The 27,034-nt window shown below is 43.6% G+C and overlaps 1 protein-coding gene across 16 annotated transcripts in view; it reads right to left on the reverse strand.

Annotated features, from left to right (window-relative positions):
- DOCK7 (dedicator of cytokinesis 7) overlaps positions 1–27,034 on the reverse strand; it is a 98,706-nt gene that overhangs the window by 65,672 nt on the left and 6,000 nt on the right. For all 16 annotated transcript variants that reach the window (XM_048062223.2, XM_048062222.2, XM_048062219.2 and 13 more), the window contains exons 2-10: positions 23,943–24,048; positions 10,308–10,483; positions 10,045–10,113; positions 7,266–7,395; positions 6,947–7,159; positions 6,458–6,543; positions 4,047–4,113; positions 2,714–2,863; positions 662–742 (exon numbers count right to left, since the gene is read on the reverse strand). In XM_048062223.2, the coding sequence (XP_047918180.1) occupies positions 662–742; positions 2,714–2,863; positions 4,047–4,113; positions 6,458–6,543; positions 6,947–7,159; positions 7,266–7,395; positions 10,045–10,113; positions 10,308–10,483; positions 23,943–24,048 (1,078 nt within the window). The remainder of the gene's footprint in view (positions 1–661; positions 743–2,713; positions 2,864–4,046; positions 4,114–6,457; positions 6,544–6,946; positions 7,160–7,265; positions 7,396–10,044; positions 10,114–10,307; positions 10,484–23,942; positions 24,049–27,034) is intronic.

The following is a 27,034-nucleotide window of genomic DNA, read 5'->3' on the forward strand; positions in this document are numbered from 1 at the left end:
TAATGAAAAAAAAAGGAACACTAAAATTAATTTTTTTTTCATCTACCCTTAGTACATGTAAAAATAGCAGCTTTATCCTGCTGTTGAGTATGGTCTTGCTTCACAGTATTAGCAAAAAGAAAAAAACAGAAGAAAACAGCGGAAAAAAAGAATCAGAAACGCATTGCGATTGAAAACCAGACTTGATGGAGAATGTCCTGTTAACATATTTCATCAGCTTGTAACCCTTCTAGAGCAAGGGAGAGGTACTAAGATGGAGTTAAGCTGCAGATGCAATGGACGAATTGAAATTTTACTGCAAATTCACATCAAAGGCTGCCTCCACTTGACCCAGCCATAAGCGCACAGCTGATCCTTTGGGACAGGGAATTACAGATGACTGAGCTTGATGCTCACCACATGTCTCCCCTGTCAGCTACAAAAACTGATGACCTTTAACTACTCTCCCCCCATAAGGCATCAAGATTCAAGGGTCTTTGACTCTTCTTTGGCCTTTAGAATATGACTAGCTTCTTAATTAAAAACAGATCCTTTTAACAACAGGAACAGTATCAATGACTGTTGAGTCCAAGGTGAAAGAAAATACCCTGACTGCTTAATTTGTTAATAACAAAATGTCTTAAAATGCTCATAGCCAAATTTAAACTTCAACAAATCTTACCTTTGCTGCATCAGATTCTTTAAAAATCATGTAAGGCTCTGCACATTCCCCAATATCTCCCTGCTGTAATACTTTTTCAAGCTGAGAAGGGAAAATGAACCATTATAAGGACATGTATCCAGCAAGGATTGTTAAATTAAACAAACACTAGGAAGCAAAAACATTCTTTCAGAAGAATTGACACTTGATTTCCCTTTGTGAGTCAGAAACAACCACTACACTCAATTTGTTAGAGCCATTAAGTTCCCAGATCTCCAGCTATAATTGGATCACAAGTGTAAAACATAGGTTCAAAGGGAACATATACCAACTCACTTTGGTTTCCTATGTTCTAGAGCCACTTTCAGCCCATTTTTAAGGTTTTATCAACAGCTTACATTGTCTTCAGCATCATCATTTTCCGAAGACTGTTCTTATTTCTGGTCTCCTTATTAAGGAGCTATTGCAGCAGCACAAGACAGTGTCTCAGTTGTGTTCAGCTAAACAAGCAGTATTTTAAATCAGCGTGTTTTCAAATGAAATAATGGATAACAATTTTTAAAATACATATAAGTAAAAGAGTAGATATTCGTTTCTGAAGGCTCTGAATAAGTCAATGTTGACATAGCAAGAAACTCTTTAACGCTCAGCTTTTGACAGAAATACTTCTTCCCTATCACAAACATGAAGACTGTTCTTTTAGAAGCATCCTGCCCCTCCATTGCACGCCTACTACCATACACATACTGTTGTTAGACTAAAAAATCTTTAATCTTCTCCTATGCTTATAAAGTGCCATTCATACTTGTCAATTAGTACAGCTACAAGATACACATTATAAAGAACAAGACTACTTCCCGTCAAATCTTGCACTCCCTGATGAGTTTATGCTAGCAATAGCAGCTGTCTGAAAAGTGGTTTCATAGTGAATAACATCAGTAAGTCCCATGGAAAAATTCACCTGGTAAGGCATGCTATGCATCTGTCTTCTTTATCCCTAACTTTATCCTTTTCATCATCAAATCAAAAAGCCACCTAAGTAAATCAGTACCAGCTCCTCTCGGATCACTGGTTTTACAATCACTGATGTGCAGTCACGAGCTCCTTTGGTCAGATCCCCATCTCAGAAACAGGCCGTTATCTTCTCCTCATATCTTGTGCAAATCAGAGGAGTGAATATGTGTACACAGGCAGAATGTGATTTTTAGAAGGGATTCAGAAACTTGTATGAGAAGTGGAACTCAGATTATACTCCAAAACTCTGAAAGCATTTTTCTCACCTGGGACTCTTCTGTCATGCCAGAAAGCCCTAATTCATTTTCAAAAGCTTACTCCTCATCTAAAACGCAGTACATGAAGACCTTGCACAGAACACAGTCAACAATGTTCTCAAAAAACTTTACTAGGAGGCAATGTAACCAACCACTGCCTGTGAACCAGAAGTATGCACTGAAATCCCCTTTTTACAATAGGATAATTTTTATGCAGAGACTGGCCAAAAAAACTGATTCAAATGCCAAAGTAAACTACTAACACTTGTCTGCTCTTTCAATCAAATGAAAGAAAACTTCTCTCTTCATATACTTTATTCCAGGAGTAACCAATGTGGCTTTTAATTTCAGTTACGGACCTCACTATCTCAGCAAATTAAATGTGTAAAGACATTTGAACACCTGCCTTAAGGGCATATATCATTTTTGAAATGACATTCAGATCAAGACATATTTTTGAATTACTCACTTATCCCTAATTTTAGGAAGTCATCACATTGTTTCACCAAAACCAAGGTCAAAACCCAGAAAAATACTCTATATCAAGCAAACATTTGTGCTTTTTTCATTTTTTCAATAAAAATGTATACCTCCACTGAACTGTTCCTGTTACAAAAGAACTTAATGTACCAAATAAGAATATTTGAAGCAAAACAAAATTTTGTGGTTCCAACATTTATATTTTTGAAAATAGAATGCTGCTCTCCAAGTGTTAATAAGTCAGGTAGTCAATCACACTTGGTTTTATTTTATTTAAAATAGAAGAGACAACAGAAATTAAAATTTCTCCAGTATTTCTTACCTTTATTACCAGAAAGACATCTTGAGAGGGGTAAGTAATAGAAAATATGGCAGATCTGGCCAGCGTGGATATAGCAGCGGGGGGGACATGTGGACGAAGCATTCCCTTCATTTGTTCAGAATTTAAATCAAAGTAGAAATTTTCTGAAATCTAAAGAAGAAATAGGTTAGCTTCAAGCACTAGTTATACTTTATATGTTCCTTGAAATCTTTACAAACAGAACAGACAACTTCAAAACACATGCAAAGAAAACCCCACCAACAGAGCTTCCTTTCAAATCCAGGCATAAAAAGGAAAAATAATGACCTTTTCATTATGAAATAAAAGCAGAACAGTAGCAAAAGAGAAAACAAGTGGAGCAAATAATAGACACTGCTTATAAAGTTTTGTCTACCTCCTGTAAGGTACGTAGTTACAGGACTAGAAAATACAATTGCTATCTAAATTGAAAATATCAAAGTATTGAAATAGTAAATGATCTTTAAGATCCTTCACAGAAAAAAATAATGCATCTGGAAGGAAATAGTGAGCTCTTCATGCTGAAACACAAAATCCTCTACTGTATCAAGGCTTCAAAGCCAAAATGAACGTGAGCTGGTTATCAACACCAGAGGTCACTAAAGAACTGACTACGTGAGAGAAAAAAAATGTATTCACAAGATGATAAAATTGGCTTATGAAATGTGATTTAAATATTAAACAAAGTTCACATAATATTCCACATACTCATCTATACAACTTAAAACTCAATGCATTAAATTCAAGTCTTAAAGAGATAAATGTCAAAATGCATATTAGCAATACTAAAGAGAAAAATGTTAGAGATATCTTGAATTAGGAAAACTAAGAGACTTCAGATATTAAATACAGAACATAAATAGGAGAATAAATGAATTTTGCATTTTTCATAACTTAGATATTGAAGAGACTGCTCAGCTTTGTTTTGATTTTAGCATGTATTAAAATGTTACTTGGTCACAAACCACACTGAATCACAACGAAGAGAAGAAGAAAGTCTTAAACAGAAGAAAAACTTACTGAAACCTTTTATTTAGACTAACACTTTTGAAATCCAAGATCGGAAAATATATATATTCTGATTTCAGGCACTCACATATTAAATAATATTTTTAGAAAAGTAGTTATACTTCAATTGTGTTACTAAGCAGAATTAAAACACATAAGAAGGTACATGGAATTCTTTCATCATTCTTCCAACCGCTAGTATGTCACTGTCTTCTTAACAGTTTGTTTTCAGAATTAATCCCCGCCATTTTTTTTAACATAGGTTTGTAATGTTTCCATTGAAATGTAAGGTAATAAAAAAACCTACCTTTTTCTTTTCTTTAACATCATACAAAGCCAAACTTGCAAAAATGGGCTCAATTTCTATCTCGAATCTTGATAGAAAGAAATACATAAAAATCACTTGACTTGCATTTTGTAAGAAAATAAATAACAACCAACCCACTCCCCAAACCCTTTTTGGGTAAGGTGAAAGCTGACCCCTGTTAGCTGAAATGTCAGGAATAGCTGAGCCAAGCTAAAGGCTTCCTCCTCCTGGAAAGGTAGGTCTCACTCACCACGCTTCTCCTCACCTGTCCCAGTTCCTCTGCATTGCCTCTGCTCTCTTCCACCAAGAAACACCCTTCTAAAATTTCAAGTCACTGACCAAACAGGAAGGTACATTTCATGTCCTGGGAATCTAATCCCAACATCTATAAATTCTTTTATCCTCTACTAGTTGAAAGCTTGAAAGCTGAACAGATGAACGTAAGAGTTTCCTTAATGAAGGGAAACTATTACTTGGGATAGCTGTAGTGCTTGCCTCCTCCAATTACCCCAAGAAGCTGTCCTGTGTGCTAACATACTAGGGCTTACATGTTGGTATGGCTAAATAGCCAACTGCTCCTCCTGGCATTACTGATGAGAAAGCTCCTTCCTCTGGAAGAGCTGGGGACAGTTATTGTGCCATTTTTCTGCTTTTCACTATTTGTCAGAAAATACCAGTACCTCAAAAGCTTTCAGGAAGATGTCAGTTTTTCAGAGTAACTTTTATCAAGGAAGTTTTTCACGGAAACCAGAACATCACATAGTGCAATGGATATGGCATCCATCCCAGACAGACTATAAAACTAAACCTTTTAGTCAGTGCCACTGTACCTTTGGCCTAACGGCATTCAAGCATTTGTGCTAACTGAACCAATTACAACAAAAACAAACAAACAAACAACAACAAAAAAAAAAACACTAAATTACCAAATTGCACTAAACTCATTGTAAACTCACATGGGATGCTGAAGAAATTAAAATAATAATAATAATAATTGAGCAGGGACTGAAATGCCGTTCTCCTGCCTGCACAGCTTCCCCATGCAACTAATGCCTGATCCCTGGTGGCATCTCCCAGCGCCTGGCATCCAGGTCTGAGATTTTCAGCCTGGAATTCTCTTTGCCACCAGGCAGAACGACATACAGGACCACATCATCAAACAGGTATTTTGTCTAGTTCTGCAACAAAGGTGAGATTAACCTGAAAATGACCCTGCTTAGGTCATCTGAAATAGAAAGGTAACCTTTCTATGTTACCCATGTTTCTCCTTAGACTGAAAAATTCCCTGGGGAAGAGACTACATACTACTTTTTGTGCCATTACAATAGCACAATCTTGGATGCTAGCTATTAAAACAGTAATGTTTCAGAGATTATTGTGGTACACAAACAAGCACGTACTTTGGCAGATTTGCTATAAATTTGCAGTCAGCAAGAGGTGCTCAAATAGCAGAAATTATTAATTTCTAGAATTTAACTTATTTATGCTAAAGACACCATTCTTTGGAGATGAAGCTCCACTGCTACTGCATATTATGTTGTTCCAGTTCATAAAAGGCTGCAAAATCAGTTCATCTCTACGGCTATATTAGGTCCTGGAGTACTCTATGAGTAGGAGCTATGTCCCACACATATATCTCAGTTATGAGCTACAATGTAGTCTAACTGGAGTTCTCTAATAAGAAGGGTTGACCTAACTGAGGACACAGAAGATGAATACAGCAGTGTGGAAAATCAGTTTTGTACTTTATTTCTCCAAGGGAATAACAGTAAAATTTTACCTTGTGTTATTAGAGAAGAGTTATAGGCAATGAACCAGCTGCAGGTAACCCTATATTCAGGAGCTTCACTTCATTAAACTTGTTTAACAGGTCTCTATTCCTCCAGTTAATGCTGGCTAAGTATATAAAGTCCTCACTCTTAAAGGGACACAGTCAAGGTTGTTGAGCCTAAACTTTGGCAAATCTTTGATTTGCTTACGTTGTAAGGCTTTAGTCTTACGTTTTAAGGCTCAAGAATTATTAATTTGTTTTTTCCCCATTTAAATATCCTTGTTAGAGCTGAACACCAATGGCTGGTCAATTGCAGAGCCCCATACAAGCACAGTGATATGGGACAGGTATAGCTACAGACTTGCTGAAAACAAATGCAAAAAAATGCCAAGGAAGGTAAATACTTTTATGTCACACCAATATAAAGGAAGTCTTGAAGATAAACCAAGTCTGATGCACACTGCCCTGTAAGTTACCCTTTACAGAATTAACCTTTAAGCCTATAACCAAATTAAACAAAGTTACATCACTTTAAGGGTAATAAACAAGGCAGCAAAGTACTTCCAGGTGCATGTGGATACAACAGCAGATTTAAATTCTCCATTCCTGTAGTGCAGCTGTCTGTTGGAGTGATACTTACTTAAGGGACAAACACTTCACCAGGAGTCTTTGGCCAAAGTGTTCTTTGGGTACTTCGGGGACACTAAGTCGTTCTATAGGCTCCTCCTGAAATTTGTCACAGGAACAGCCATTTAGACACAAGACTTGTACAAACCACTCATACCATTATGAAGCAAGCACATGCATCATTTTTTTCTCTTAATACACTAGCACCAATCTAATCTAAGGTTTACCAGTGTATTGTATTCACCAGCAGTTATATGTTAAAATTCCCCTAATGTTTCTACATTATAGAGGACTGGATAACCATAAAGTAAAATCTTCAGAACGTAGTATGTATGGCAAGACAGCATGCTGAAAAAAACATGACTCCAGCAAAATAGCGAAGGTTCTCATGGAAATTAAACAGAGGTGATCTTAACTCCTCTAAATCAATTGCAGACTGACAGATTTCACATTCCCTATATCCTCCACTTTTTTAATCTCACCCACATCCATATAAAAATACCTCATCTGGTGCTGGGTGTAGTGCAAAAAGCTCCTTATGCCTATTGGACTTCCTCTGATCTTCATTGTGGTGGTCAATCTCTTCGTTTGGGGTTCGGTCCAGTAAGTTTGGGAGAAGTGCGTCTGGAAGGGAGTTCTTCAGATCAAAAATACTGCATGCCCAGCTGCCCCGGGGAGTGTCGTCAATCGACATTGAACGTCGCTTAAGGTCATCCTGAGATTCAACAGATTAAAAGCAACTTATAATGGGAAAGGGACTGCACTTTTAAAATGCAGCTATAAATCAGGTTTTATGTAGCAAGGTTTCAAAGGTACGTTACTTGTTCGTCCTGGTAACTGTTGCCATCTGGAGCTTCATCGGACTCAAAGACCTGTTTGGGGAGCCCCTTTTGCCTCTCCTTCTGTTTGTCTAAAGTGTTGGGATTAAATCCAGTCCCCAATTTGTGGTACCTAAAAACAAAGTATTTCAAGTGCATTGTTAGCATTCTTTTTGATCCCAAACCCAGAAGCAGAATAGCAGAACAAACCCAGTATTATCAGCGTGGGGCATCTCAAAGCATAAACTGCTCTCTGCAAACAGTATTTCCAGTCACTGTCCGCTGTAGCTGGGTAACAATCCCACAAGCAGTATTCCTGTACTACACTGTGACTCTGTTCAATTATAAAGCCACGCTGGGTGATGTCCAAGGAAGTATTATCAATGCCCAATTATGGGCATCATAAAACGTGCAATTGTAATGCCAAGCTTAAACCAACAATAACGCGGGGACAGAAGGCCAGCAGTTCTGCTGAAGCAGGAATTGGCTAGCAGCAGAGAATACAAATATCCTGAAAACCAAGGCATCAGCTTCAGGTAGGACAGCATGAAGCACAAGGGCCTGAGCACGCTGGAAAACATTTGAGTTTCTGACACCAACTAAAATGAGCATCTTCCTAAAGCATCTTTATAAACAGAATCGGGTCCTTCAGAACAATCCAGAGCTTAAGAGCACTTGCTAGTAAACAGTCTGTCTGCTGTTGCTGACAAGATCAGACCTCTTTGACTAACAAATTTTTGGATACCAAATGGCACCGTCTATATTTACCCACACATATGGCCACAGCCACAGCGTCCTTACAATACAAACTCTTAAGTCAGTTCCTGAAGTAGTGCTGGGTTCACATCTAGAATTAATTGTTCATATCCTGCCCTGTTACTAAAATTAACACAGAAGGATAAACAGGCATGGCAAACGCATGGACGTGCTAGCAGTGAATAATGAAAGGGAGGTGAAAAAGTTGGAAAGTGTTTTCCTCACTAGGCTATACTTCCTGAGAGCTGAACAATGCAATCTGTACAATCCTTACCAAAACGTCTGCATTTCAAAACCTTAAATTTGTTCTAAGCCAGAAATAGCTTCAGAAATGCTTGTGGTCATTGCTGCATCAGTCTAGCACACAGCAACGGATGCCCTAAGATTGAAATAACACTTTTTTTTCAGGCCAACAAAGAAAACTTATTTACCTTTTCCAATACCATGAAACTAACTATTCACTTAATGGATGGATTCCTCTGCCCCCCAAAATATTTTGGCTACAAAGAACTGTAGACAAAGATTGAAATAAAGATTTTTTCCCCTGGGGTGGGAGAGAAAGAAGTATGGCACATCAGAAGTCATGTTCTTTTAAAGCTGGATTTTGTGCCCCAGAGCTAGCCAAAGCACTTGTAAGCATCCAATAGGATAGATCAAGGAAATCTGTTACCACTATCAAGTAACAGATCCCTGGTTTCCTAGACAGCAAGACTTTACATGAAAAACAATTCAGTTCTTTCTAGACAGGCTTTTGCGCTTCTCCTCTGTTCCAGCAGCAACCCCAGTGCACTGACAAAATGTTATCCCAGTAAAAACTGCCATGAATGTTTATGAAAGTGCCTCTTCTCTTCTGAAGGGGCAAGAGTCTGACTGTGGCAATCACTCAGTACACCCTCAACCCACTCAGGCAACTCTGATGTCTCTCGCTGCACTCCTTCGCTGTGTCTGTGGACACAGACCACAACCTGCAGCTGACCTGCACAGGACAGAAAGATTTACTGTTTCCAACTACAGCTCCTCAGCGCAGGAATCACAGCCAGGTACTACAGATACTAGTGAAAGTCACTAAGAAACTGAGATGTGTGCTTGCTGAGTGGGTCCAAGCCTACTGCACAGTCCAGACTCTGCTCACAATGGCTGGGAGTTAATAAAACATCTCTGTCAGGTTTCTTTTTTTTTCCTTTCTTTTTTTTTTTTCTTTTTTTTTCCCTTTTCTTTTTTTTTTTGTGTATGAGATTACAAACCACATTTTTATTAGGTCATCTTAGCACCGCAGAGCATATCTTCAGCATCCCCTGGAGTGGTGCTCCAGACAACATTAAACCAGTGAATTGTAGCAACTGCCACAAGGGCAGAGCTGTAGCCGTAGTCAAGTCATTTTTAGGTGATGCACATCACATGGATCACTTACTCCTTGACAACAGCTCTTGAAGTCATCACACCTTCAATCATCCGAGAGAGTATACGTTCAAAGTAAAAGTGCTTAGAAACTTTCCAGCTAATTTGCATAAGATAGTCAATGTATGCATGCTGCCTAAACAGTTAACTCATTAGGTAAACATTGTGATAGTTTAAATATTAATCATTTTTTTAAACCACGTATTTTCTCAGTCTCTTTGTGAACAAATAAACACTGCTGAATACCGTGCCTTCAGGTGCTTGTGCCTGCACGTGAACCTTACATCTTTACAAAACTGAAAGAGCTAAAAGCATAAGACAGAAAGTAAGAAATAAGTGCTGACAGCAACTTTACTTCCCTAAAATAATTTTGCATTCCTATATTCTAAAGGAGCTGCAGTTGATGAAAATGGCCTAGATTTTCAAAATTGTCCTAAGGGGCTTTGATGTATATGAGATCCAATTTTCAGAACACAAAGCATCAGTTCAGCTGAGCTGGGCAACTAAAAGCCAACATACATGAAATCAGTAGCCAGGTCAGCCATTTTTGAGCCTCTTCATACCAGTTAGCCACCCTGAAAAAATTTGAAATATGAAATCAAGCTGACGAATGTCACAGGGTACTTACTTTCTATTCACTATTGCCCAGTCTTCAGTGTAACTTCTTACACAGTCCCTCACATGAGGGTCCATCTCACTGTTAAAAGGATAAAAACAAACATTTTAAAATCACAGAAACGATACTGCCTTTTGACCACGCTGGCTTTCACTTAGGTTTGTATGTACTGTTTCAGGCATTTATGGACAAGAAGCCCAGGCTTCAGCCTTGCAGACGTTCCAGTGCGGAACAACTAATTCCCTTGGGTAAGCTGCAACCCTGTCACCTCCTACCTCTCTTCGGGAACAGCCGACACGAGTGTTCGACATTCTCGGGGGGTGTACACAACCTCAATGTCATCAGAAGGAAACTCAAACAAGTCTCGCAAAGGGCCAGACTCGACTGGCATCGGGTGTGCACTAAGGTATTCCTCCAAGTCAACTGGCTCCACGGCTTCTGTAAGTGGCACCTGGGAAAAGACAAGCAATGGAAGGGTCTTAAAACAAGGACAAAGAAAAAAAATACACGTATGCATGCTACTTTGTTTTCTAAACCAGCTCTTCTACCTTGTTGCGGAAACGTAATCAGACTATAATTAACCCTAGTGATTACCTATGGTAACCCAGTGGTAGCAGCCTTAGTAAATACATATCATAATGCTATTTTTCATGTCTTATCTTTTATCTGCTATTTCTCTAGATATTCCTATTATGCATACCATCAAAATCTCAAAAACAAAACAACAACAAAAACACCCACCAACAGATTTCCCTCTATTTTCAAGAAATTCATCAGAGTTTGCTTCAAAAGCAAATATTACACTTCAATTTCCATGTGTATGTGACTTAGGATTTTTTCTTACCACGCTGCTGCTCTGATGCAAAAGGAACCTAATTCGAGACGCAAAAAACCCCTTCACCCTCAGGCACAGCCCCTAAACAGGAATTCAAAGCATGGGCTGACTTACTAGGAGCTCATGAAGTCACTGAATTCTGAAGACTAACATTATTTTGAATTAAGTGACTTCTCTGGTGAACACAAAACACAGTTTGTCCACCAATGGTGCAAGTCTAGCTACCTCTTCTCCCTGACATTGGGCCCTTTTGTGCCAATATGACTGAGTCCACACCAAGAAGGGACACCGCTCTAAGTAAAACAGATGCTTAAAAAGCCTCTCCTGGGCACAAAGCTTGCACACAAAGCACGAGGAATGACTGAGCAACCACACGTGCCGAGCAGCAGTAGGTTTCACTGGATGTACTGATCTCACCACACTGAAAAAAGTGAGGTTTTTTAGATACCTAAAAAAAATAAATCTGCATAAACTGAATGTATACATTACATAACTGTAATTTTACATATGTATACTACACTGATACACACATATTCTGATATGAGCACATTATACTATGAGGCCGCACATAAACATAGACATTAAGAAAATGAAACACTAAAAGCTAGTTTTGAGGAACCTGTTTCTACAGCAACTGACAGCTTTCCTAGAATTCCCTGGCACATTCCAGCAAGACTGAGTGGTTTCATATGAGTCACAAAAACACAAAAAAAAAAAAATCGGCAATTTGTCTCTACTACTTCCTCTTTCCTGTCATCCAGATGATTTCTGTGGAACAGGGAACTACCCCATGGCTTGTCTTCTACTGGAGATGGCTTTAATAAGAACTCAGTACTCAAGTTTTAAACATGCTTCTCAAAAATTTTGTTATTTCAACCTAAAAAGTCTACTTTTTAAACATCTATTGCCAAAAAGTTCTAAAATAAATGAACTTTTTAGTAGGGAAAAAGACTTGGCTAGCACAGCGGGTATTGAAAGAATCTCTCCTGCCACAGCCAACCTCAATGAATACTGTAATTTTCTTATAACACATAAGGCCAAACCTTCAGCAGGAAGATGGCGTGACTCCAATAAAGTCAGGTGAGTTAGGCCAGATGACTTCATACCTGATAAGAATCTGGTCCACACAGAAAAGCAAAATAAAACATGTCTAGAAACCCAGTGTTAATTTCTGCAATTTAGGTAAAAGGCACAATTAATTTCTGTGTAAAGAGGTGCAATGTAATCGTCATGTATCATTGTTGAGGAATTGCTAGAAGTGCATGCTTTTTTCCGAAGAGCTGCTACATACTACTGCCGCTACTTTGCGTGCACACAATCCTTTCCACCACTGAATCTCCAAAGAATATAGAAAGGGGGACTTCTTGTAAACGAAGACAAAAATAACAAAATCACTGGGTGACAGCCACAGAGCTTTGGGGTGGCAGAGATGTGGGAAAACCCTCACTCAGGCCCTCCCACTGCCACAGCAGGCTGAGAGAGCCCCTCAGGGCGACTTAAAGCTGCTTGGCTCACCCTATTTGTAAGCCCTAACATTTTAAGACCTACTTTTGCTCTTCCCGCTGACCCCTGTTCCACACTTTCAGCCCACCCACCATTTTCGTGGGCTGGCTCAGTAGAGCGGAACCGACTGTGCAAACGTTTAGATCAGCATGTATTAATTTACCTACACATTTTCCCAGGCTAGTAAAGAGGCACCTTTTCCTCATTCCCTCTGGTCTTTCACGTTTCCTCATACCCTGATAAACTGCAGAAAAATACAGAAGCCAAAGAAAAAATTCTCTGTAGTAACGCAGAGGCCACGCAGGACTGAGCGGACACAGGGCAGGGACTGCCACAGCTGTGCCACGTTTCCCGATTCCTGGCATTTTACAACTCAAATTTCACTTGTCCAACAGCAGCATTGTGATACATTTGACAGAAGGAGAACCAGCTGGCCCTCTAGCAAAATGGCAGCAGTGCTAGTGGGGCGACGCAGTTCCAGGCTCCAGGGATTTCCAAGCCCTTCATACACCTCAGTTTTAGGCCCAAGGTTACACTTCACAATTTTCCAGTTTGTCTCTTCAGATAACTATTGTACCATGAAGATGTAAACAAACATAAAAGTCAAACCCAGAAGCCCGTATTAGACTCACCATCTGTGCAGCCAGAAATACTGTCTAGCACCTGAGTAAACAGGCCAAACGTAAATTCATGGCTATGAAGAGGAACTACTTCGTGTCAGACTATTGGCAGATAAAAGGCAAGCACATTATTTTAAGCTTTAGATATTTGTGGGGGAAGAAGTGATGAAAGAGGAGGAGGAAAAAAGGATGAACTAGCACACCAAATGGAAAGTGAACCCAAATGGCATCCCCGTGTTTGAACTGAATCACCACAGCTCCTCGATGGCTGCTTGCTGCTGACGGCTTAACTTGTCCCGTCCTGCTCTATGCTCCTGCATCCCTCTGAAGCTGTGGATGAGACCAAGATCAAGAACAGTATACAAGGGGCTATTTTTCTGTTACCTGCAGCCTGGCCAAAGCATCAGCTGTCTGAAATTCTTAAACAAATCCATCAGGTCCAGTGCTCACACTGAAGGAGTCAGACAAGTTCAGATAAAGACCAGGTTATCCAACGTAACCATCCCAGCTTCATTGCTAACCGAGGAGCAGAACCTGTTTTATCTCATCGCTGAGTCTCCAGACCTAGTCTACCTCAACAGCCAACTCCCATGGCCTAAGATGGCTGTGATACCTTCTTAGTGTATGGGAGTTTCGTCCTTATCCTCGTGCATCATTCTGATGTATGGCTGATCTCCAGACTATCAGGAGAATATCAAATCCCACTTTCAGCTGCATATGAGAAGGTTTTGAAAACTGCTGCTGCAGAAATGTAGGGAATGTGAGGAGCTACAAAGATGTCCTCTTCCAATGTCCCTGCCCATGGCAGCGGACTGGAACTAGATGGTCTTTAAGATCCCTTCCAACCCAAACCATTCTGTGATTCCACACCGCTGTTTGTTGACAGGCCGGAGACAGAGCTCCATCTTGCAATCCTCCCTCTGCTGCCACAAAATGCCTTCTCACCTCGCCCTGGCGGCTCCTAGAAAGCATCAGAGGTGTTTCCTCCATATGCAGATGGTTTTTTCTTCATCAGACTCCAGATAACACAGGGACAATTTCAGTCAAGTATCTGCCAGCGGGCAGTCCACCTACCAACCCGCTAATGACACCTTGCAGGGGAATGAATACTGGAGCGTTGCTGTTAGGAAATCGCTCACAGGGTGTCTGCTCCCACCAACAGGGGTTTAGGAAGCCCCTCCAGAAACTGAAGCTGTGCGGGAGCTCTGACCATCTTCTCAGCTAGGACAACAGAATGATTTAAATTAACAGCAAATACATGCTAAAAATATGCAAAGGAAAGCCTGTTCTCAGCATCGTGATTATTGCTCTTTTAAAAAGTACTTCTTGATTTTGAACAGCCTGTAATTAAAGATCAATTTTTGGATAGACTTTCAGATAATTCCTTAACACAGTTTTCACTCAGTCTTGATCCCTAGGGCCACTTCACTCACAGCAAGAGCTCTTCTGGGGCTACAGAAATCAATAGGACTACACAGGCGTAAAAGGGACACTTGGTGTAACTACGAGGGGCACGGCCTGCTCACTCGCCAACCTAACACCCAACACGACATACCCCTAAGCTTCTGGTATGGCAGAAATCAAACAATCCCTTTTTCACACTTACACGTCCCAATCACCCCAAATCAAACATCACTTGCAAGCCATGGTTTTGCAAATATCCTTAATCTGACCAAGGGCACACACTCTGTTGGCTTAACTGAGACACCAGCCCCATTGATTTGGCTTATATAAACTATTTAACGCACGTATTCCATACGTGCATCTGTGCTGCTGCAGCTATGGCTCTCAGCAGTTGCACTACAAAACCCTATTTCAAAGGTTTATAACTCTCCTGAAACAGGGACAGTCAAGCTTTCTTCTTTAAGGCTGTGTTATTCTTCACTGTTATATCCCCTTAAAAGCTTGAAAATAAAATTTCGTTTCCTATCGACTTTGTCCTTCTCTAGACAGTAAACATAGTATTTTGCTGTAGTTTTAGTGCGCCACTAGCCAAAACGTGTCTCCCTCCTATTTATTTCTTCTTCTGAGCACCCATATCATCATCATCAGTTACAGAAGCAGCACCTGCACAAACCTGGTGACAGGAGCATGAACCTCTCCAGGAGGACACTGCATAACCCCGTGGAGGGTAATACGAACTCCCACTTACTTCAGCCACGCGTCCCACCCAGGAGCTGCAGGGACAAACGGCTACCACGGAAGGAGCTCTGCACCTGGGGCACCACGCTGCAAGGCTCGTGCCCTTTTCTGCCCTACCAAGGAGGCAAAAAATGGGAAGAAAAGGGCAGAGCCACGCTGCGGTGCTGGCCTGGAGCGGCTGGCAGGGACGGGGACAGCAGCAGCCAGCGGCGTGCAGGACGAGGCAATCCAGAAGGCTGCAGGGACGCCTCGCTGGGCACTGACCAGGCAGCGGGGACACTTTCCATCAAGGCACTTTTCCATCACGCTTAAGGAATGACCAAAGGAGAAGTATTTAATTAGCATACCATTTCATTAGCCATCATTATGGGCCCTTGCCTGAACAACCTTCCCCTGCAGTTTGCTTCCTTAATGAAGCAATTACATCTATGCTAGTACCTAAAAAATTAAGGTCTGTTGTCCTGAGCACAGCACAGAAGCCCAGTAAGGGATCACAGCGGCAGCGAGGGCAGAAAAAGGGACAATTACCAACCCCATCTCACAGACACTGACAGAAGCACTGAAAACAGCCTGTGAAGATCACTGCTGTGCGGCCCAATACCCACAGGCATTCAGATTTTTGCCTAAGGGACTTGAACCTATCATTTCCCTACACAAAGAGCTGGGCAGAGGGGAGATTTCTAGATCCTATTCCAACAGTTTGTTGCCTAACTCACACCTATCCTACGGAGCACCACGAGTAGTCTTGTGGGACATGCACTCTCAGCAGCACACTCAGGTCCCAGCTATGATTTTGCAGACTTCCTGCTAGCATGTGTCAGCACAGCCATGAAAATCACCATTTCCTTCTCATTTCCTCCTCCCTCCCCTACTCACCCTCCCAAGATGCTCATTCTCGCAAGGGGTCACAGCAGCATTTTAATCGGTTATGGCATGATGGCTTGGCAGGACGCATCCAGCAAAACAGGGATTTGAACCCAAGCTCCCCTTGTCCCAGTCCAAGACCATTTTTCCTTTTATCAAGATGCCTACCTGCCAGGGGCACAGACCCAGTCTGCATTTGTCTTTGAGGATCACAGTACAACTTGGGGCCTTGTAAAAATGATATTGGCAAAGACTGGAGGGTTGTATCTCCTGTCTCCTGTGGAGGAGTAAAATTCCTGGTGCGGACACGATAAGAGACCTTGAAAAATTAACCTCGCAGAGCTCCTCGTCACAAGGAGAATCCTGACTACTAGTTTTACTTGGCACTTTTTCAAAATCAGGGTGATTTTTCTTGGTCATTTTGAAAGTAGGACAAAGTTCCGCCTTAACTTCAATACCGCCTTAAATATTAAACAATTTATAATGTGCTAAAACTGCAACAGATTGTGCCAAAGCTTCAAATTCTAAATTAATACCAACTTCCCACCCACGGCCTCCCTGGGCAAAATCTTGGAAGGACAGAAGAAACAGATTAGCATTTCAAAGCTGAGCCCCAGCCTCCTCTGAGCTATCGGCTAGGTCTCCAGGGCAAACAGGCACTTCCCTTGCGGAGCATTCAGGAATGCAGATGGCCTGCTCCTGTTAGGCAGAGTCCCCCTGAAAGGCAGACTGGTATCTCAGAGAGCTGCAGGAGCAGGCAAGAAATCTATCTGATGGACTGCAGAAAGGACTCGGTGTAAATCTGGGAATACGGGAAATATGCCGCTAAAAAAAAAATAAAAATTGCAGTCAAGTTAGAGAGGGTAAGGGTTTAAATATATTTGCTAAACAGAAACATCTGGTTCGGTTTTAATTGCAAGCTACAGGCCATAGTTAATCTAAGAGGCTCTGAAACATGAGCAATGCAATATTAACCACTGACAATGCTCAAGGAATTAAAAAACATGTTCTACTCGTGTAAACTACATTTTACTTCACCGTAACACTTGCTCCAAAAATGGTCATCCCTGGTTCCAAATTCTAAGAATCCCGTTTTCTTAGAACCATCCGCTCTCATTGCTGCAGTTCAAGAAAATCCATACACTTAATTTCATATTCCTAATGACTGGCGAGCACAGAGAACTCGTGCATTTAAATTCTCAGCTGCATTTATAATATATGGAAATATTCAAATGAGCTAAGGAGATTCCTAGGCAATCTCTGCTTTTCATCAACCACAGCCGGCTACCAGCCCTCAGCGAGGATGACACCTCCTCAGCCAGAAAATGCAGTCCCTACCACATGCACGCAGGCTGCCTCTGGAATGCAGCTTCCTATCTCCTGCTTTGCCCTCAGCACTTCTTTTGCATGGTGTTTTGAAACATGCAAATGCTACAGAGAATAGATGATTAAAAAGTCCTTTATTTCAAACTGCAAACGTACTACTGCTGGTGAAGCTAAGATCCATTTGGTCCACCAAAGAATCTTCTTCAAATAAAGGGCATCTTCACCCTTCTCAAGACACTGGTCTAGGATAGATAGAAACTCTCTAGAAAAAAATACGTTTTACTTGAAAATGTGTTTGAGAAAGTGACCTTTGTGTAAAAGAATATGAAGGTTATGTTCCTTAAGGAAATTCAGTGATATTTAAGGCACGTTGTTGTAAATCACGAATCAGTTTTCCTCTGTGCAAAGGAAAAAAATATCTATTAAACTCCCTCAAAAAGTTTCTGTAAGCATTCTGTAAGCAAAAATTTCTACAGGCACTTACCATTAAGTTTTGGATTATTTTTTACAGACAAGACCAATGATCTGTAATGGGTGCCAAATTCGTATAGTGTCATGAAGTTTGAAATGGGGAAAGCCTCTAATGAAAGAAAATATTTGTAAATATACATAATACCTAAAGAGGATCCTACATATAATGACTAACACCCAGTCACAAAACCAGTTTCATGTACAAATATCACCAGGTTATTTGCTCTTATAACTGGCTGCTAATGTAAGGAGCCATTTGGGTATAGAAATATTAATCAGAGATTAATTAGTTATCTGGGAATACCAAAGCAGCTTCTTACAAAATACAGAAAACACGAGCTATACCTCCAAGGATGGGTAAGAAGAAAGCACCTTCTTTGATGACTAAGATTTATGTAATTTCACCACAGGAGCATTTCAAGAACGGAAAGACTTTGATATAGAAAATGCAAGTGCTGAGACAGATCTGAAAGAGTTCGCTACCCTCTGATAAACTGCGCCGAAACTGAGAGCCCCGAAACCGAGACAAAGGAAACATCAAAGCTCCCTTCTTAAAGAGATGAAAAAAATCAAACACAGTTTGACCAGAGACTGCAGAAAACTCACAGACTTTTGGCAGAAACAATACATCAGAGCAGCACAGATAGGTCCCTCCGGACCCTGCGGGTTCGCATTTGTGGGGAGCAAAGCATCAGCTAACAAACCATGCTCTGGGTATGGATGGTCACAACGTCTCAGCGCTGCCCCTGAGCTCCCAAGGAAGTCATCAGGAAGCACCAGCACCCAGCCAAACCCTGCAGAGCCACCGCGGGGCCAGGCTCAGCGCTGCTGACCGACGACGCTCAGGGTACCACGCTGGACCTTCAGCCTCGGGTCTCCTGTTCCGCCGGTCAGAGCTGGCTGTTTTACTCCTGAAGATGTGTCACAACGAACTTGAATAAACAAAGACCAGGATTTAATTGCATTTTTAGATACTGAGTATTTATTAGCAGGCCTGTCGTAACGCTTCCTGTAAGTAAGCGAATTGACTTGGTATAATAGCATTTAGTTAAGATTAGTTATCTCTGCTAATGTTTAAACTGCTTAAATTATTGCAGACAAGTGAGTCTCAGCAACTGTTCTGTGAACACCAGACTCACCAACTCTGCTTGTAAAAAGCTCAGCCCCTGCAGCAGGACTCTCTGCAGATCCCATAACCAGCACCTAGCAGTCTGGGTTCACTAAAGAAAGCGCCTGCACCAGAGCAGAGTTAACTGTGAGCAATCCCCAGTGGGAGGAGGCAGGGAAGAGGATGTGGATGCCTCTCCCATCCTCCCCTGGCTGCCGAGGACAGACCATTCAGCCAGGCAGGGCACAACCTCCAGGAAATACATATAATGGGAGTCACTATTAAGCCTTAATCAGCTTTGAGAGAACATTAAGACTTGGCTCATTTTCCTTTCCATTTTAGTAATTTTGGTGATAAAATTACTTGGCTCCGAACACTTCAAAACGCCCTTTTCTATCCCACATAGGATATTGTCAGATTTTCCCTTGCAGTGTTTTCCATTCATTTGCATAAATTATCTTTTCTCCTACTCTTAAATGATGCTAAAATAAACAATGGAAATATACAATTAAAGTATATTCTCTTATTTAATAATTAGATACTATCTTTGCCTTTACGGAACCCAAGTCTGACATCCAATAAACCCGCGACAAAGCTTCAATTAGCCCTAACAATGCCCATAAACCTGGCAGAGCTTTACAAAGATATGTAAATGTCAGCACCTTTGTTTTACATGAAGAAAATGGTGCACTGAAAGCAGCTCAGATGCGCGGTCGAATCGAATCACATCATGTCCAAGAATCCAGCCCCCCTTTATTCCCAGGCTAATTAGCATTTCTCATACCGGTGTTCCTCCTCTTAGCAGTGCTCAGTTCTGCAGTAACACACGCTAGCAGATAGGAAGTATCACCCCTAGTCCTTTGGAAACAGCTGTCATTTTGCTGTAAAACAATTGATTATACATACCTCCTGCTTCTTTGCAAGTTCTGTGAAATGCTGATCTTCTAATTAAAATATATCTCTAGAGGTTTTGGGTGTTTTTTTAACGAAAAATTTCTTTTCTGGAGAAAAAAGTCAACCTTTGGACAACCACCAAGGACATGTCAATTACTATCTTTAGCACTCAAAAATGAAGTATTCAGAAATCGAAGATTTTACAAGTCATTGTATGAGTTGAAAAATATTAGTGTTATTAAGCAACAACGGTTGCAGAACACAGAAGACAACAGCTCAACTACACATCAGGAAAGGAAGAGAAGTCCATATACCTAGTGCTTATTTTCTGTCCTTTGGTAACATCACCTGCTCTCATAAAAGGCCAGCAAACACAGGGAACAAATGGAGTACAGGTCCATTTGTAGATACAATCCTAAACTCTGCTCTTAAACCAAAGCAGCACAACAGGCAGCCATTAAACAGCAAACCAAAACAGGCACATCAGGATGCAGAGAAAGCTTTGAGTCACGCTAATGGCAGTCTGACCACTGCCCAACCACCCAGCTTCATCCAGGTAAAAGCACTGCAGCATCCTCAAATGCTCCGCCACACCGCGGCAGTCAGCAGAAAGGCAAGGTGCAAGGGTCAGCAGGCAGAGTTAACAAGCACCAGAGCACAAGGAGTTGCTCAACAGAAAAAAAAAAACACAAACTTGAATAGAAACGAAAGTGGTTAGTCACAAGGGATTATAATAGCCCATAGTAAACAGTCCGGTTCATCAAATAAACAAAGTAAATATCCCGTCCTGCAAGATGCTGGGGAATTCTTTGAAGGGAAGTGAAAGATCTCTGTTTCCAGTGAATTCAATCCCATAAATTGCTCTTGAGCAGCTGTTCAGTGGGAGCTGGAGAAGCCCGGGCTCCCACAAGGGAACACCAAACCTCTCAAAGCACAGAAGAGATGAGCACAGCCCGTGGCTTACGATCCTGAACCCAAATAGCAAGGTGTAAGCACACACTCTACATACCGGTGGGTTTAGAGGGACTTGCAGAAGTAGCTTCAGAAAATAAAAGCTCCTTCATCGTACTAAGACCTCACCAGCTCCTACTTCTCCATAACAACCTGTCAGCGCCTCCTGTTCTGGATTTCAGAAATAAAAGCTCCATGCTGCAAAGGCTGCGTCCTGTGAGGAGATCCATTCAGCATGTGAGGGCACACAGCAAAGGCCTCTGAAGGCTTTGGACCTGTACTTGTGGTTTGAGGGACACACAATTAAAATCAGCTGCTCTCAAAGTGGCAGAAGGGCGGAGGTTGACAATAATAAATTGCAAGCTCCTGTGCAGTCAGCCAAAAGCAGCATCTTCTCTCCAGCTCCACCAGAGACAAAATTAGAAACAATTCTGGCAGCATTTTGGCTGTTGCTTGTGAAGCAAAAGGAAAGAGACTTGCTAAAATTCAGCTGACAGTTTTTTGCATTTATCCTGGGTTCAACCACACCCAAAGCTGCTGAGCGTGAAAAGTTCCTGCACTGGCTTCAGCCAACAAGAAACAGAAGGGCCAGGCACACGCAGCACGCTGCCTTTCATTCACAAAAGCACACATTTCTGCTTACAGATGCCTACATCACACTGGATGTGATCAGATAACACCAGACTCACAGACGTGTTACCAGAAGCGGCTGCTGCTGGCAACTGCCAACAGAGACTCAGTGATGTGACCTCATCTGGACGGTAGCTGCCTACGTAAGTACTCAGCACGACCAGCAAGATGCGCCCGATAGGAGACACCACATCTGCTGTACCTTTACGAGTCCTCCAGCTCCGCGTCACGCACTCAGCAGTACAACTTGCTGCCGTTGCGGGCATATCCGTGCGAAACTCGATCACGGCATTATTAAAATGTAAACCCACGCCACGAATCCTGCTGAGGGCTTTTAAACCCGTACGGCTACACAGAACTGCCATGAAGACCCAGGGCCCTCCATTTCTTCACCATACCAGTCTTACGACACAAACTTCTGAACTTCACAGCAAATTGCTATTTCAGCTTAACAGCAGTAATGTTTTCTCTCGGCAAAATGTTTGTTACCAAACACAACAGGCAAGAACAGCAGATTCTGATGATGCTTAAGGGAGAGAAATTAACCCAAAATTCCTTAGAAGCAAACCTCTGCTATATTATGCAGCCTTAGGACAGAGATTTATGGCTTGCCTAAACCCACTTCTCCTACAGACTATCCCCTACAAACTATCACTCCATGGTAATCGTACTTCTGAAAGCATCTCTGCTCAGCTCAGAATTTAATATGACAAACCAGCAGCTAAGCACATCAGCCGTCACACAACGCGGTTTGATAGGGAAGGTTCAAAGGCTGCTTCCAGTTAGCACGACCTTTGCCAGGATTTTTAGAGATTCTTGCGTAGATTTACCAGGGAACACAACAGCAACAGGATAACGAGAGACACGAGAAGCCAAGACAGGGCCGACAATGTTGTGACCGATAAATCAGATCTGCATTAAGAATTGTATGTGCAGATCAGCAGGACTGAAGCTTTGAGCATGTGATGGTGGCAGAACAGAAAAAGATTAGAAGTAGAAAGAAAAAGTGGAAGAGATGACTCAGATGGAAAACAAGCGATACAACCAACGAATAATAATTATCAAAAATACATCAAAACTATCTTCTGGCTGAAGAACAGCTTGGAGAGGTACACCGAGGAGATCCTGCTTTATGAGAGCAATGGGCAGTAGAAGGGCAATTCACCCAACTTGCTCCTGGCTGAGACCATGTGTGAGACAAGTGAGGCCCCGACGTCTGTGGGATGGACTTCCAGTAGGTCCTTGAGAGGCAGCTGCCTGTTCCTCAGCTATCCATCGCCGCAGGGAAGTGGGCGCGTGACCCAGAGCGCTCCACCCAGCCCCATGCTGCTAACAGCAGCAGGGCCTCCCTTTTCCCTAATTACTGGATTATGCAGAAGATAGTCAGATCCGCCAAGTCAGGGCTTTGCATTATCATTCCACACCCCTACGGAGCCTGCCGTGATAAAGCACTAGCTGGACACACTGCGCACGTTAACCCCTCCTGCTCTGTGCTCACGGCAGTAAGGCTGCACACACAGCAGCGTCGGCCTTCTGCTCTTCTTGGACGCAGCTGATGTACGGGGAATCAACGCCAACTCCAGCCCCCTCCAGCCCCCAGCTGTTCCGGCACAGCCCTATCTCCTTAAAGATGAACTTTCAGCCTGCACCAAAGTCACTCGAGTTGACTAGGGGCCGACTTAGTCTTTGAAATCCCTTCTGAGATGCTCAGGACACTACCCCAAAACGAGAGAAGAACTCGTGACCTCAGAATGCTTGTACAGATTATCAAATTCAAGGCATATTTCCAGCACTGCCTGATCTAATCACCCCTCTTTGAAGAAAGCGAGATGCTATAGTAGTTGTTTTCTAAGTTGACTGCTGCAAAAGAAACTGCTATGACCCAGAGGAACAACCCAAATCAAAATAACACTTCCAAAAATACAGTTCCAGCCTGGAAAAGTTTACTGAACTCTTGAAATTTATACCACCATGCTGAGTAAGTTTTGAAGGTTACTGAGAGGCCATGCAAGGAAATCTGATTTCAGAGAGGGTGAACCTCACAGCGTGGCCTACATTTCAGCCACTCTTGAAAGTGGACTGTAAACATGTGAATAAATATACACTCCTGAAGAATAACCACATTCAAACTTTCGCAATAACATTTAAATTTCCTCTGAAAACCAAATGAGCTTTGTAACTGTGGTCCCACTCTTGAGAATGATGAGAACACAGATACCTGAAGAGGACAAGCTTGCAAGGAGCTCTTTGTGGGGAGACCCAGACGTGCACGTGGAATTTAATGTCCAGTGCAAGCTGCTCTGGGATAAAGCAACTAAGATCTGGTCAAGGGAGCCCCTGTGTCCTACAAAGCTTCTGCAGGAACATGAACTCCCAACCACACCAAGTGACTTGCAGAACAGAGACCTCCAAAATTAGCATTTTTCTGCACAGAATTATTTACCTTGGTGTTATCAGCTTAGGTCAACAACCTGTCACTATGTGAACAGGCCCTGCGATTTCTTTCCAAACAGTAATCAAACTGTGCACACCTCCTTCACTCTTCCGTGTTCCGAGCATTACTTACAGTCGTATGATGAGAGACGCTGCCTCCGATATTGAGGTTTTTGAGGAGCTGGGGAGACCCTCCATACTGCCCTGAGATCTGCTTCCTGACTTCAGCAGCTACGGTTCTGAAACGAGACAGGGACAACGTTATCTCTGTAAAAGAATCACAACACAGCCAATTTTCCTCTGCTGCGGGAGTAAAACCAAGCCCTCAGTGCGCTGGTTGGAAGAAGAGCGTCACCGGCTGCTGAGAGCAGACCACGTGTATTAAACTCCTGGAGAATCACGAAATTCTCGCAAGGCTCCACATCCATGTTCTTAACAGTGCATCTTTTTCCTTTTGTGAACTGCTCTTTTGTGCACACACGTGGCAACAAAATACAGGACACTGAGCACAAATAAACGTGTTCCCAGCAGGCTCCCTCCGGTTCCCACCATGGCAAGTTCTCCTCCAGCGCTCTCCGCACCCCTCGGCAGTTCCAAGCCTGACCACACATCTGCTCTTGTGCTCTGCTCTCTCTTTCTCATCCCTCGCTTATTTTTGTTTGCTGCAGTCCCAGGGACGAGGCTTGGCAGCCCCTTTCCGTCCAGCAGCCAGCCCCTGCGGCACCCAGCTCCGCAGCAGGAAAGCTGTCCCACGCAGGGGGGGCTGACAAGCCACAGGAGCAGCACAGGGGAAACAAGCGGCCGGGTCACCACAAAAACCTTTCCCTTTTCACAAAGCAAAGGCAACGGTGGGCTGGTGGCGGGATACACAACTATCAGGGCACAACGCCTTGTGCTCTCCACTGGACAGAAATCCCACTAGCGGGCAACTTTTCTCACCAGCAAGGAGAAACGCACACCAGTCGTCCTGTGGAGGGAGGGTAAAACATATCCGGGGCCTCTTTTGGGGTTTTCACCTTCCCCGGCAAGCCGTGATCTCAGCAGTAAGCCTGAAAGCACAACGTTCGGGCAAAGCCACCGAGGGAACCCCTCAGCAAACAGCACATCGGAGAGGGAAATGCCAGCAGCCAAATGCCATGCCGCAGCTCGCCTCGGCAGGAACGCTTTTGTTTCAGAGCAAAGCCCCAGCCCAGATTCTTCCCCCACAAAACCATTTTGCCGCAAAGCTGCTGACCAACCCGTCCCCACGCCCTGGGCAGGAGGAGGGTGCTGCTGCAGAGGGCAGTGCCCAGTTTGTGGGCCACATCCTGCAGCACCGCAGCCTGCCCTGCCTCCCAGGTGCGCGGTGTCCAGCTCCACGGAGACGAGAAGCAGCAAATAAGCCACAGGTCCCCACCTGCAAGGGCACGGTACCGGTCAGGGGGATTTATTTCTGCCAAATCAGCGATCTTTGCAGGAACAGAGTCATCGCTCAGGGGAAGGTGCTGCAGGCCACCACGGTGCGAGGGCTGCTAACACCCTGCGATATAACGGGGGATAAAGCCCTCCTGCCCAGCCGTCAGGCAGCACTCCCAGCCCAGGGACTGCTGCGGCAGCGAAGGGTGGGCAGGGATGGGGGCAGGTGGAGGCAACTGATGCCAATGGGACAGAGGGAAACTCTAAAAGGGAACTCGCTGGGGCAAGGAAGCCTACCGTGGACAGCAGATGTTTCCTCGGGCCAACGATGGGAGTAAGATTAGCTAGAGGAAGCATTATGTTGTCTTTTTAAAAAGCGGACTGCAGAAGGAAAAAAAAAAAAAAACAGGTTTTATTTATTCTGGCTGCAAGACGTTGTTTGCTGCATGTTTGACCTTACCCGCAGGAGGCTCTGTTTTCACTTCTGCAGGGTGGCTCCTGGAAGCACAGCAAAGGGCTCCCGCTGGGTACGGACCACGCCGGGGGTGTCCGAGCGCCCTGAGGCGCCCCCGTCCCTGCTCCCCCCGAGCACACACACCGACGTGCACACCCGAGAGCAAACCACGCGTTCTGCTGGTATCTCCGGCACAACTTGGGATGCACTAAAATGGCTGCTTGGCATGGAAAACGTGGCACATCCGCAGCTGATACGACGCAAACGCTTCCCCGCGTTGCAGATGATCTGTTTTAAACCTGCTCTCTCACTGTCACGGTACGCAGAGGATTGGGACCTACGTCCTGCCTGCAGCGCAGCGCTGGAAAAACTAAACATCTTTCCCTGCTTCAAGAGACACGCGCTGTTTCCAGACGGAAAGTACAGCCCGAGGAGGAAATTCGTTCTCAGCCGTGAAGGCACAGCTGACGGATGCCCACGCGTTACTCGGCGAGGCTCCTCCTGCACGCAGCAGCTCTTTACGAACCCGACGTGCCTGGCATCCCGTGCTCCAGAGGTTCTCAGTCCTTTCTTCTGCGTGCTGGCCCCGGCTGGGACCCCTGCTGAATGTGGAGCACCCTGTCAGTGCACCTTCACTCCGCTACGAGTGTGTTTTACCCCAACCTGAAGCAGAAGCAAGCTCGGCTACGACGACACCGCTGCTCAGGGGCGCCACGAGTCTGCACGGCTGCGATTCCACCGCCCGACGTCATCCCTGCTGGGAAGGTCACTTGATGCCCAAGGCGGAGAGAAGCCATAAAACCTAGGGGCGGCACTGATCAGCGCCGCTTCTTACCGTGTGCTGTGCGTCGACGGCTGCTCCACGTCGGCGCCCCATTAAAAACCTCAAGGAATACAAAGAGTTCCCCTGAGGACTATCGCAAGGACAAATCACAGAAAGTCCTTGCTGAACAACACCCGGTGTGACCCCGACTGGCATCGTTACCCCCGAGTCCCATTGCTCTCCCCCTTTAGCGTTTGAGCAACCAAACCCTCCCCACGTGAGCGAGCTGGCTACGGCCGGACCTCAGATCCCCAGCTGGCGCCTCCAGGACTTCCTACACCTCACTCCAAGCCCGCAGTCCAATCCACAGACCTCGGGAGTTAGCTTTCTGCGTCGCTGCACTCACAGACGTACTGAACTGCTGGAAAGCATCGTGCTTCTGACGCTTAGAAACCATCTTCTAATGAAATCTAGACACCAAGAGTATTTATGCTTGGTTTTGTGGCATCGGTTAGGTCCAAGAGCCCTCTGGTCCGGCTGGCAGCCTCGCCTCGTAACGCAGTTTCATCCTGATCGCTCACTCCCAGTGAGGCCTGCCCGTGAGTGGAAACAA

This window comes from Anser cygnoides, chromosome 8 (genome assembly GCF_040182565.1).
Source record: "Anser cygnoides isolate HZ-2024a breed goose chromosome 8, Taihu_goose_T2T_genome, whole genome shotgun sequence".
NCBI classification, from domain to species: Eukaryota; Metazoa; Chordata; class Aves; order Anseriformes; family Anatidae; genus Anser; species Anser cygnoides.